At 32.8% G+C, this 13,771-nt stretch overlaps 2 protein-coding genes across 2 annotated transcripts in view; both read right to left on the bottom strand.

Annotated features, from left to right (window-relative positions):
* Positions 1-2,417: 2,417 nt before the first annotated feature.
* On the bottom strand, positions 2,418-10,398 carry HELRODRAFT_190076 (hypothetical protein). The gene is made up of 14 exons (XM_009012165.1): positions 10,332-10,398; positions 9,621-9,725; positions 8,893-8,995; positions 7,881-8,004; positions 7,474-7,517; positions 7,297-7,400; positions 6,945-6,995; positions 5,224-5,367; positions 5,004-5,041; positions 4,409-4,459; positions 4,252-4,295; positions 3,922-3,991; positions 3,649-3,702; positions 2,418-2,963 (listed from the first exon to the last, which is right to left on the bottom strand). The coding sequence occupies exons 1-14, from the start codon at positions 10,366-10,368 to the stop codon at positions 2,826-2,828; spliced, it is 1,107 nt and encodes a 368-aa protein (XP_009010413.1). The 5' UTR covers positions 10,369-10,398; the 3' UTR covers positions 2,418-2,825.
* Positions 10,399-11,415: 1,017 nt separating this feature from the next.
* Positions 11,416-13,771, bottom strand: part of HELRODRAFT_190075 (hypothetical protein) — a gene marked incomplete at its 5' end in the record, with an annotated part of 8,295 nt that continues 5,939 nt past the window's right edge. Inside the window, 3 exons of the mRNA XM_009012164.1 lie at positions 11,416-12,477; positions 12,554-12,591; positions 12,716-13,310. Of these exons, the coding sequence (XP_009010412.1) occupies positions 11,871-12,477; positions 12,554-12,591; positions 12,716-13,310 (1,240 nt within the window). The 3' untranslated portion in view covers positions 11,416-11,870. The remainder of the gene's footprint in view (positions 12,478-12,553; positions 12,592-12,715; positions 13,311-13,771) is intronic.

Here is a 13,771-nt window from a genome sequence, read left to right as displayed (position 1 = left end):
AGTTGTTGACTTTTGTGCCAATTACTAGTGGTGTTCACCCGGGTAGCGACTAGCGACATGGGACGCACCTTATTCTTAATATTTAGAGACGACATTGCAGGGTGTACTTTATCTAAATCCGTTCCAATTTTGCTTTTCGCTGATGACATCGAGATATATTGCCGCTTATCTAACTCACTTCAACTTCAGCAGGTCATCAACGACGTAATCGCCTGGAGTACCAAATGGCAGTTACCCTTTTCTTCTGACAAATGTTTTGTTCATTTGTTCCTTCATCGAAATCTGTTGTTTTTCCTTATTAGTCTTTAACTGGTCAACACATTTTAGCACCTGCTTGCTTCTTCAAAGATCTAGGTGTTAAGGCTGACAAACAACTCGACTTTAATATGCACATCAACGATAAAACTCCACAAATCCTCTTTACTTGGACGTTTAATGACCAGATTCTTTACATCCAAAGATGAAAACCTGCTCATCAAAGCGTTTGGTGCATACAAACGTCCTCAGTTAGAATATTGTTCATCTGTATGAGGCCCACTTTACTGGTATCAAGAAATAAAATTGAAAACGTCCAAAGAAGATTTACCAAGTCAATTCCCATCTTACATCATCTTCCCTACTTTCCTCAACTACAGGAAGTTGGAGTGCAAACTCTAAAACGTCGTAAGATGTATGCCTCCTATACAAAATACTCAACAATCTCGTTCAAACTGATATGACTGATGACTTCATCCCGTCAACTGTATTTGTCAACTCGTGGGCATCAAAGCAAGTTGCGTGATTGTATACTATTGACAACAAAACCAAATAATTCTTCTGTAGCGGAATCACGGAATCATACGTATGTGGTATATGATCAGCAGAAGTGATCTCTTCAGCGTCGCATGGCGTCTCCAAAAATCGCTTGCTGACTGTTGACTTACATGAATTTTTTATAATCGAATTATCATATTATTAGGAGTAGTTGCAATAATTATTTTGATGCTAATAAGAAAAGAAAGTGATAACGATGTTAGTGATCATGACTTTGGAAAGGGTAACAGTCTATCCAAGAACTTTTTAACAATGAACGTTGGGATAGGATACAAGAAACACGATTTTGTAAGTAAGAACTGAATTAAGATCATTCTTAGGCGGAAACTCTGGAAGCAATTCATCATCAAATGTTATGTTGTTTTTCCTTTAAAAATCTTTGAAAGCCATGGGCTGATATTGAACGAGCAGTCGAAACACGAGATTTATTATTTCTAATAGGTGTCGAGGCAACACTTCACAGCTTTTTGGGATTATTTTTATTTGATTCAATCAACAATTTTAAGTACCTACGTTTTTTCCCATGAACAACATATGTTGCTTTTTGTTTTCCAACTTCAAACGCCGATATTTGAGTGGGCTTTTATCTGTCTCAAGCTTATTCGCATATCGTCTTTTCGCAAAACAATCCGCATCGAACCAGAGATTATTTTTTGAGATTACCAGTCTTTGAAAAGTGTGTTGATCGAGAAGTCGACGAAGGGGTGCAAAATCGTAGATGCAGCGTCACGTTTCAACTAAACGTCTGGATTGCATAAATCAACAGCAGCAAGGTCGTTCTTTACTTCATCAATCATGCGATAATTAAGTACTCTTAAAAAAGATTGAGTTACTGGTTAAAACGAACTTTCAGAGAGAGAGCCAGAAATCAGATCCTGATCTGAAATGAATAGAGGACGAACACGAACATCATGAACACCACAGTTTATTTTAGCAACTATGACATCCAGTAACCTTGTTGTGTGTTGCGTTCTTAACATGTTGTTCGTAACCAAACAAAGACAATAAGTTGAGGAATGATAAGGAGTGAACACTTGAAGGATCCTCCAGATGAATGTTTAGATCGCCGAGTAGCATAACGCGATCGTTGAAGTTGGTGAGGTACCCGAGAAGTGATTTAAACTCGTTGAAAAAATTTGAGGTGATTGTCGATGTTCCAGGTCTGTAAATCACAACCTTTTGATGTTGAACGAGGAAGAAAGAGACAACGATGCATCCATTTGTCCAAATGTTTCTGGACGAAGTTGAATGAAACTGCTACTTCATGATGACGAGGTTCATCACAACAGATGTAACCATCAGGTATCAGACGAAGCAGAGCAATATTTTCAGATGAATATTGTCTGCTTTTACCGATGAATAATGTCTGCTTTTAAGTTCAAGTATATTTGTTTGACGGCGACCAATTGATTCCCAACACTGTTCCCATATAAATGGCCAATATTCAAATAATTTGAATTCAAATGATTTTCAACTTTTGGTCTCTGGATTTTAAATTAAAATAATAATGGTGTTTTAACAGTTCTAGCTGGAGTGCTTTTGTTTATTTCAAGAAGGCCAACTGTGTTGTATAAAATACGCTTTCCATTACCATAGAACAGAACTTGCGTTCTTCATTACCATAATTATTGAATTATTAATTCTTGCAAACAAAATTTTAGAAAAAACCAAATTAAAGTCTAAAACTATACAATTTTTATGAAAATATTAAATAGAATTCAATAATTCAGTAACTTGTTCTTCAGTTTAGTCAACATTCAAACTTTAAACTCAATTTAATAACCGAGGAAAACAAAATTTATTGCACATTCGTTAACACAAACGAAATAGTCTGCGATAATTTTATCATCAGGTCAATCATAAATTTTATAAATGCATATACATTATGTTAGATAAATTATTAATGTTGAATATTAGATTAACTTACAAATTTTTTAGAGAAATAAATACAAATTAAAATAAAAGAACAATTAAATGACAAAATGAAACTGTACGACGTTACGTCACGTATGTTAGTTATTACTCAATGCCTTCGTCAGCTTGAAATCAGCATTGGGGAGATTGTTGTTCTTGTAGAAACTAAGGAGGGCTGGAATGTTCGGCTGTTTGTGTTCCTCGGTTGCATTTGCCGTCAGACTACAGGAGGTTTCCTGCAACATTAAATTATTTTTCATTGTTTCTACTGTGGCACTGCATGGCTGGTCTCAATAGACCATCAGCTGTCACAATTACTATTCATTATTTCTAATAATGTCATCTTTATTATTTTTACTGCTACCACCGTAAAACAGAAAAAAAGAAAGAATGAAAGATTGAAAAATGAATGAATGAATGAATGAATAAATGAATAAATGAATGAATGAATGAATGAATGAATGAATGAATGAATGAATGAATGAATGAATGAATGAATGAATGAATGAATGAATGAATGAATGAATGAATGAATGAATGAATGAATGAATGAATGAATGAATGAATGAATGAATGAATGAATGAATGAATGAATGAATGAATGAATGAATGAATGAATGAATGAATGAATGAATGAATGAATGAATGAATGAATGAATGAATGAATGAATGAATGAATGAATGAATGAATGAATGAATGAATGAATGAATGAATGAATGAATGAATGAATGAATGAATGAATGAATGAATGAATGAACGAGTGTCTGGTCATTTGATTCCTTTGTAATTTTCATTGTTGCTAATGAAAAATTTATGACATTTTGTATTAATTCTAATTGGAGCAGTTGAATTAAAAAAAGACGCAGAAGTTTGTTTCTATTAAGTTGATTGAGTGAAATTAAAATTGAAATCCAACTCACATTTTCAAAAATTCTGTACTTCTTGAAGAAGTCATTTTGTTTTACTACCAGAGTCTGAAATTCATATACAGAAATTAATTCAGAGAAACAATTTTAAGTGACGCAAATTTTATAAAAACTGAATAATTATAAATAACTGGAAACGTTTATAGCAACTGAAATAATTGTGTTTTTTAAATTTTATTGTTTAACAAACAGCCAAGTGTTCGCTTAGAATATAAACTTATAATATCTTCCAAGCTATATGAGTGCAAGCAATTGGATGTAGAAAACCTTTGATGAACTGTCAGCAGTCCTGCTCGATCTCACGATAAAGGTTCCCTTCTCCGCTTTAGATAACTTCCTAAACGTTTTTTTTAAACTAGAATAAATTTTGAATGATGCACGTAATCGTTGCAGTGATAATGTGCTTCGTCATCAGTGCCATCACAACTTGCTTTCTCGTCATCATAATTGTCAGTTGCAAAGCAGTGTCATTAAAACAATAACAACATTAAAATGAAGATATTCACTTACAAAAAATTTAATCATAAATTGTTTAGCAACTAATCGAAAATAATTGAAAAGATGCTTGGTGGTATGATGGACAGGACGTGACCACACCTCTCTGCTTCTTCACTCCGCTCATCCTCCCACAGTCCTTCTATCTGCATTCAAAATTTCAAAAGCAGCACATTCAAAAAGCATGTACTTGCCACATTAATTCTATTACTGCATTAGTTTTGAGCTGCTACGTTTTATTTGAACATGAGAGACTCACATCATACAAGTCGTACTCGTCCACAACTTTGCTGCTCTTCTGTGCATTCGTCTAAAAATTCATTTCATTCAACAAGAACTAATAAATTGACAAGTTATTAAATATATTTGCATTCTATGAACACTGTAGTGCCACGTTTGATCCTATTTTAATTCGAGACTGTGGAAATATTAAAAAATACAATTGGCTCCATTCAATAAATTTTATTGTCGTGCAGTGTTTTGAAATCATGTACTGTTGTAAAATTAAACATTGTTCTTAAGTTATGCATTGTTTTAAGTAGTGCATTTTTTGAAATCATGTTTTGCGCCATTTTAAAATAAATTTCAGTGCATAAAATCAAAATGGACATCAACATTCAGGTTGTGTTTATAACGCGGTGTGCCTACAATTGCTGGGACGTGACTCCTACAAATTAAGAAAACTTCTCTTAAATAATGTCGCAAGTGACTACGAGTAACACTCAAACTACACCCCGTCCACAGCAAATATTTTTTACACTTCATTTAATTTGTCAAAACTCCCACTGAAAAAATTGTAGCATGTAAATGTACTATGTTGGTTCAGGAGGTACATGTAAAAATACACTACTAACGTCATTGAATGGCTTCACTTTAACCGTTTGGGGAGGATCTGAACAAAATGTTTATCACTATTTTGTGGAATATGTAAAACAAATGGCATAATTACAAGTATAACTGAGATACGATAAAAAAAGAGAAAAGTAAAAATAAAGATCGTGGTCGAGGATATTAATTATATTTATTTTATATTCTGCCAACAAGTTTTTATAAAAATACAAAAAAAGAAGCCACTTTGCTTTGGAAGAACTTTTGGTTTTGGTTTCGGTTTAAGTTCCGGTGCTTTCTTCTGCTCGCTTGCAGGATTTGTCGATGATGAGGCAGGTAGGGCGGTTGTAAGTTTTGGTGGACCTTTTGAGTCTTTGGGTGTTTTCGTGTCTGGTACGTAATGTTTTATTGTGTAAAATAAAAATTTTCATACAATCCGTCAACAGTTTTGTCTGTTTTATTAACATAAAAACCATAATAAGAGACTGGAGAAATGCCATTGTCACACCAATATTCAAGAAAGGGAGCAGGTGCGACACCAGCAACTATAGACCAGTCAGCTTAAAATGTATATTAGGCAAAGTATTAAAAAAATATTGAAAAACAATTTAGTTAATTATTTGGCAAACTACAAAATAATAGGAAACAGCCAGCACGGATTCATGAGGAGACGTTCTTCTTTGTCCAATCTTTTGGATTTCTTCGAGGAAGTATACGATAATGTGGGCAGTGAGAACTCCGTAGACATAATTTATTTGGACTTCCATAAAGCATTTGATAAAGTGCCACATAAACGACTAGTCAAAAAATTACAGGCATGTGGGATATTTGGAAATTTTCTTCAATGGATTACTAACTGGCTGAACAACAGAATTCAAATTGAATTAGCGTCACAAGTGGAATTCCTCAAGGTTCGGTGCTGGGCCCTCTGCTATTTGTTATCTACATTAATGATATCGACTCTGGCATAATGTCAAAGATATCATATTTACGGACGACACGAAGCTGTGTGCGAGAGTTAACAACGAGGAAGGCGGAAGACTAAAACAAGATTTGACAAGACTGTATAAATGGTCTGATGATTAGCAAATGCTATTTAACATAGGCAGTAAAGCTATGCACGAAGGAAAAAAGAAGAAAGGCTTTCAATATCAAGTGAAACTACAGAAGAAGAAAAGAACCACGAAATCACTATTCATAAAAGCACGAAAACATCAAGACAATGTACTTTGGCAGCAGGCAAATCAAATCAAATACTTGGATGTATTATTAGAAGAACGGTAGTGAGCAGAGAGAAGTCGATTATTATAAACTTGTATAAAACATTAGTTCGCCTTCATCTCGATTACTATTCACAAGTTTGGAATTCAGGTCCACAAAAGGACAAAAACATTCTTGATCGGGTACAGCGTAGAGCAACAAAAATGATTGAAGGAATTGGAATACTTAAATATAGGGATAGACTGAAAGAATGCGGATTAACAACACTAGAAAGGAGAAGATTCAGAGGAGATTTGATTCAGATTTATAAGTTAACAACTGGAAAAGAAGAAACACCATTCACCAGGTTTTTTCAACTAGAAAAAAAGAAATAGATTAAGAGGTCATAGATACAAGCTCTTCAAGAAAACAGAAAATCCAATAAAGCAAAATTTTTCAGCAGCAAAGTGCTAAACCCCTGGAACGAGCTGAGCGATGAAATTGTCTCATTGGATTCAATCAACAATTTTAAAATCAAGTTAGGATACTAGAACATTTATTTTGTAGTGGTTCTTACACAGATGCTTGTCTACTGAACCACTTTGAACTTTGTTATATTATCATTATTATAATTATAATTATTAATATCTTGTGATTAAAATTTAAATGATGAAATAAACAACACATTATACATTTTAAATCATGAAATTTCTGTAGCCAATTTTGAACTACCTCGAGACCAAAAAAGTAACAAAAATATTTATCACCTTTACTCTCGACTTTTTCCTCAATTTCTTCATAGTTACTTGATTCGCTGTCTGTGAAGTTTTTTCATGCAACTTGTTAATTAACTTTAAATGAATTAATCAAAAAATCAAATGAATTAATCAACAACTTAACTACACTGCTTGCGGTGTAGTTAAGTTGTTGTCAGCAAAACCCCAAATAATAGTTTTGATACGCATCGATGAATGTCAATTCCATCAACTAATGAAAGATCATTTTATGTCGCGTCAATTTTTTCATTCAAATGTTTTTCGCCGCTTAAAATATTCATTAAACACACACATTGAAAGAATATCAGATATGTATCATGTCTCAAACGTTGAACGACTGAACCTGAATTGTAGATGTCAATATCGATGCATTCTTTCAGTTTTAGCAGCGGTCTGCCACTTAAAATCCCCTCCGGAGCCACTGACGTCACTGACGCCGCCGATGCTCTGAGTTTGGTGATTGTCGTTTGTAGTAAATTTGGTTGTTAAATGAAAACTACTAAAAAACTGCACGAGTTACTTGTTGGCAATTAGGATTTCTTCTTCAAAAGCTTTGATCCACTTCTGATATTAACAAGCAAACATTTTATTGTTTATTGTGTTTAAATTAAAAAAAGTAAAATTATAAATGTTATAAAACGTTTCAGGCTCGGTTGTTTTAGAAAAACATTTATACCATACTTTGAGATAAAACTAAAATTCGACTAATAAAAATAACAACAAATTTTGTATATCTCCATAATGATTCCCATCCATAAAAAGTTAAATTCAGATACGTTGAAAAGTTCTCATCAGAAACACGAATCTAATTTATACGAATCTAAGTTATATGTGAAAAATAACAAATTTTATTTTTTGCAACGTTAGAGCAGTAAAGTATAGTAAGGCATAGTAAAGTGTACAGTAAGGTATAGTAAGGTTTCTAACAGTTTTGTCTTCTGAAGTGGCGGCGGAGAAATAAAGATTTTCTGGCTCCCCGTGCAAGCCGTTGATGACCTTGAACGTCCAGAGAGGGCCGTTGAGGCCATCCACCACTGTCACCTCCTCCACGCTGCCCATGCGTTTTTAATGAAGTTTGTTGTACATTAGTTTTCTTCGTTATTTTTAGTTAAAATGGTCTATTCACGCTCGACATTAATTAAAAGGTTTTTAACAATTTTTACATACAAATTTCGGATCTAAATGTCCGTAAAAACACACACTTAGTATATAAATAAATAATACAAATATAGGTTTGTATATTTTTTAATATTTCAAGTTTATATAGAAAAATCAGGTAATTAAAATAAGAATCTTGTGCAGACTACTTTAGCTAAAACACATATATTGTTATTCTATAACATCGATACTGATACGCAAAAGGAAAAACAAGTTCATGATTTAAATCAATAATTAATAGAAATACAGTTTTGCCAATTCTTTTATATATTGCTTACAGAGTTAGAGATTTTAACTTAACTTGACACCGCTCACCAACCAGTTTCCATCGTTGCTAATTGCCCTCTTGGCTAATTTTAAATTTCCATGTTCTCCATGTTATATATATATATATATATATATAATATATATATACAATATATAATATATATATATATATATATATAATTGATGAAAATCACAGCATGTTCGGTGTTAGTTAACTTCCTGTTTAACTTTTCGAATGGTTGATCGTAAATTATTTTCAAGTTTCTTGAACTGAAAAACAACATTTTTGTTTATTTTATGAATGTTAGAACAAAAAAGCTTTTATAGGTATTCTTTTACCATTTTCGGTGTTCAAATTATTATGTTGTGTATGTACTCAGATGCTCAAATATTTATATATATACAGTGCCTCAACTCTACTTTGTTGATACTTTTTGATGGTAATGCATAAGTACTTTGACAATTTAAAATAGGGGAAAAAATAAAATCGATAAATATAAGAAATTTTTATTACCCGCTGAAGCCATACAGAGAGCAGGATTTGTTCGCCTTCTCGTCAAATTCATTATTGTAGCAATATACACTGCAGTTGTAGATGACGACGTAATTTCTAGACCCTGGGCATAGCCGGCGTACAATGTAATAATTATATCAATATGTTACATATATATATATATATATATATATATATATATATATATATATATATATATATATATTGAATAACTCAATATATATATATTGAAATTTTAATTCTGTTCCAATTTTGATTAGCTCATTGTTACATGTTGCACAGTTATAGTCAAGGTGGTCTGCACATACATTGGTATTTTTGATCTCCTGTCCTTTTGGCTAATAAATACTGGAAATATATATATATATATATATATATATATATATATATATATATATATATATATATATAATATTGTATTCTAAAATTTCTACCCGGCATTAACTCATTTAAGGTTTGTAAGAGAAATTGAAAAGACGAGCTTTACATTGGTTAATTCCAACAATTTGGTAGATTTCATACAATACTGTGTAAAATATAGTCTCCTTCTACCATTTATGCATATCTCTACCACCGACCGACAAAACCTGACAACCGAGCAAGAACGTGCGCAGTGAACTTTCTGCGAATTTAGAAGCAAAACAAAATTGTTATGCACATGCAGAATATATTTGGACAATAATTCTTTTTTTAATAAATTGAACAATAAGCAATATAAGTGTAACCACATTTTAAAAATTGACCGCCCAACTGTTCCAGGTATTTGTTGATCATCCTCCTCCTCCGCAGGTGTCCATGATACTTTACATCGTTCGTCAACAGGTTCTGGCAAGCTGCGTTCAAGAATTGATAGGTATATAAATTATTTGAATTTGAATAAAGTTTGAGAGAAGTGTGCGTGAAAATGTGCTGTTTTACTGGAAAATGTTGTTTGACTGATAAACTGAAGACTGAAACGGACCAGGCGTTAACCATGCGGCACAATATTCCAATTTTGTTCATATTTTTGGCTTATATTTATTTCATTATACTATATTTTGCTTTTGATTAATTTTTCTTGCAAATAAGTTTTATTAAAATTGAAATTTTAAATGGAAATTGATTATAATATAAACATTAGATTATTGATGAGAACAAAGGAACAAAGAAAGCATTTATCCGGGATGAAATGGAATTTCATATCTGACGCGGTACATTTTATTTTTCTTGCAAAGAATCAGTACAACCAGGCCTGGCATATGTGCAACAACTTTGTAACTTACTAATTAAAATAGTATTTAATTATTTAAACATTCGAGGAATTTGAATTAAAAAACTTTTAATCCCTTAAAAAATGATGACCAATGTTTTTCAAAATAATAAAATATAATAATCCCCCCCCCTTTCCAATTTTAATATGATGATAAAAAAAATTCTTCAATGACCAACAGCGAACTCACCAATATTCGGTATAGGTCTTGGTATATGAATCGACATTCTGTTTTTGAGTTAATGTTTCAACTGTTCGTATCAATTGCGATTTAAATTACTCGATCAACTGATGTGCATTGCTTGTTTAATATGCGACTGTGCGTGTATGTTTTGTTTCACGTGTCACTCTCAAATAAATTTGCTTCATTGAGCTGAACAATGCACACATTGTGTTCGGCAGAGCAGATATTTATTTTTATCCATATTGCCTTCGCATAAACGATAGCGCTAACTGCTTCTTCCGAGTTTTTTGAAGAAATAAATGTACACTTGAGTTTGACTGAAGCATCTGATGATTTAAAAACGTCAAAAAGTTATACAAATTTGTTAAATGACGTAATTTATTTATAGTTATTATAAGTTAAATTTAGCGTAATAAATGTTGCAGTTAATATCAACCATTGGGCACATATACTATTATCATCATGTCTGCTCAACCGCCTGTTCCTTTCATTTGTGTTACCTTATGTTGAATAACTTTACTGCCAGCTTTTTATTTCGAAAGCAGGTTTTTAATAACAATTAAAATTTCGCGGAATATAAAAGTCATTGCAAAGTTTACACAGGATAAATAAAGTTATTTTGCATAGAAAAACAAACTGAAGACTAATGTGAACCAGGCGTATATCAGCCTAATTCAAATAACGTCTAACATGTATGTATAATAAATATATAAACCAGGAAGTTTGTAAAAACAAGCAAGTATGAGACGGGAGTTAAAAATCTGAAAAAATAATTTAATTTTTTTTAAAAACGTTAAGCTAAGTTGTCAGCATAAAAATTTATTTGTCACAAATTTTGTGGTCTTATTTGATAATCTTATAAAAATAAATCTTCACAGAATGGCAGAAACTATGTGAACAATCTGATTGCAAAGATTTTTTGCTGCCTCATGTGTTAGCAGATTTTAAATTATTCATTCTGCAAAAAAAAATAAACGACACAAAATTTATTTGGAATTTTTTGAAATGAATTGTTCAAAATAAAAAATTATCAAAAGCCAAGTAGCACTAAATTAATCTTTAAAAGAAGCGATAACACACACACAAGCAATAAGCCGTTTTCAAGTTTTTCCAAATTAATTATTTAAATAAATTACTTTTATAAAAACTTAAACAAAAAATAATTTTTAATCAACAAAGCCAAAAGTGTTACATGTTGGACTCTTAAAAATGTTTCACAAATCCATCCATCTATATAACTAAATTTATTATCATATTTGCACACAATGCTAAACTTTAAATTATAAGTTAGATTAAATAATTAAATAATAATTAAATAATTAATTTTAAAACGAAATCTTGCAAATTGTGAATATTGTTATAATCAATATTGTTCAGGCACTATTCTTATAACGCTTGAATAAACAAAGTAAATATTTTCAAGTTATGTCCTTTGTTGTAAATTTAAATAAGGAGATATTTGTGAGTTAGATACAGGCGTTGTTGTTGCTGATGTTGCCAATGGAAAAGCTGTTGATGTTATAAATGAAGGTGTTGTTAATGTTGTCAAAGGAGGTACTGTTTTGGTTGAGATGGTAATGACTGTTGAGAGCAACTTGTTGATGTTGCTGGATCTTGCTGCCGCTTGTAACGTTGTTGAGATCTTGATGGAACATATGAAGCGGCGGTTGTGTTGTTGATTGTACCGTCCACTGATCGCTGGTAGTTGAATGTGTTGTTGTACGTACTTCTGTTTGAGTTGTTGGAATAAGGTTCATCTTGAATTGAATTTGACATATCGAGTGAAGAATGCGACATCATATAATCACTGTGGGGCAATTTATTTAAACTGTTCTGTGACAAAACGACTGAATTAAGATTCTCTGTTGCGCTTCCACCAAGACATGATTCTTCTCTAAATATTTTTTGCTGCGTTGGCGAAAAAACTTCATTATCAACGTGTCCTGGAGATGTTGGAAAAGTTGACTGAGAAAAAGATGATGGTGGCGTTGGTGTTGTTTTACTCATTTTACTTATTGGGAAACCGAGGTTTCTACAGGCAAGTTGGGGTGGCCTCTGTCTCGACGAAACGTTCACTGGCCCTTCTGCAGCCGAATTTGGACGAAATTGTTGAATTCGAGACGATACACTGGTTCCTGAAAATATGCGATGCCTGTTAACATTAATCGTTGAAAGTGGTGGTGCTGTCGTTGTGTTGGTGAATGGTGATGCTGGCACTGACGACGAACGTGATGAAGAAAATGTCGATGAACTCAAATTTGAGCCGCTGGTTGGATGAAAGTTTTGTTTGGGTCGGTCAACATCAGGATGCTGTTTCCACATTGATTGATCGCTATCCATATTAGCTAAGTGTTTTCGGTTTTGAAAAACTTGGTTCAAAGGTTGTTGACGTTGATGTTGTTGTTGAAATAGTTGTTGCTGTTGTTGATGAAATTGATACTGTTTCTGTTGTTGCTGATAAAGTTGCTGTTGTTGTTGTTCTTGGGATGGTGGTTGTTGTTGAAGTTGATGCTGCTGTTGATGTTGCCATTGTTGAAGTTGATGCTGAAATTGATGTTGCTGTAGGTCTGGTTGTTGAAATTGTGAATGTTGTTGAAGGTGAGGCAATTGATATTGTTGTGGTTGTTGTTGAAACTGTGGTTGTTGGAAAAATTGTGATTGTTGTTGAAATTGTTGTTCTGGTTGGAATCGATGTTGTTGAATTGTTGATTTTTGTTGAAGTGGTTGTTGGTAATGTGAATTTTCTTGAAGGTTTGGTTGAATTTGTGGCTGAAAATTTTGAAATAATTTCTGTTGCTGCAGTTGAGGTTGCTGTTGAAATTGTTGTGATTTCTGCAGAAATAATTGTTGTTGAAGTTTTGATTGTTGCTGAAATTGTTGTTGTTGGTGGTAAAAATTTTGCTGTTGAATTGGTTGTTGTAGACATTGCTGTTGATGAGGTTGTTGTTGTTGTTGTTGAATTTGTTGTTGTGGTTGATATTGTTCCTGTTGGATTAGCTGCGGGTCTTGAAATGTTTGTTGTCGATGCTGCTGATATTGTTGTTTCCGCATTTCATAAAAGTCGTTAGCATGCAGTGGTGACGGTGCGTTCGGCATATCTTGAGGAAATGTTTTCACTGGTGCAAAAGTTGGAGTTGGCATTAACAAAGATGGGGCTTGATATGAAGAAACTGTTGACGTTGGCAACTTCATTGATGATGAATCTGGTGACGACGGACAGGATGGGTAGAATGAAACTGATGATGTTGGCGATTGAAACAGCAGGTTTGATGTTGTTGAAGATTGCACAATCGATTGTTGTATATTTTTATACGAAGTTTCAATGAAGGATGGTGGTTGATTGTTTAGCTGAGGGTTTATTAATTGTGACGACGTTTGATATTGTGACATCGGCAAACATTCTAATTGAGTTTGGTTCTCCATCTCCATCTCATTCTCCATGAGAA

Source organism: Helobdella robusta, assembly GCF_000326865.2.
Source record: "Helobdella robusta unplaced genomic scaffold HELROscaffold_10, whole genome shotgun sequence".
In the NCBI taxonomy this organism is placed as follows: domain Eukaryota; kingdom Metazoa; phylum Annelida; class Clitellata; order Rhynchobdellida; family Glossiphoniidae; genus Helobdella; species Helobdella robusta.
The sequence above is the reverse complement of the archived record's forward strand: the minus strand, read 5'-3'. Positions and strand labels throughout refer to the sequence as shown.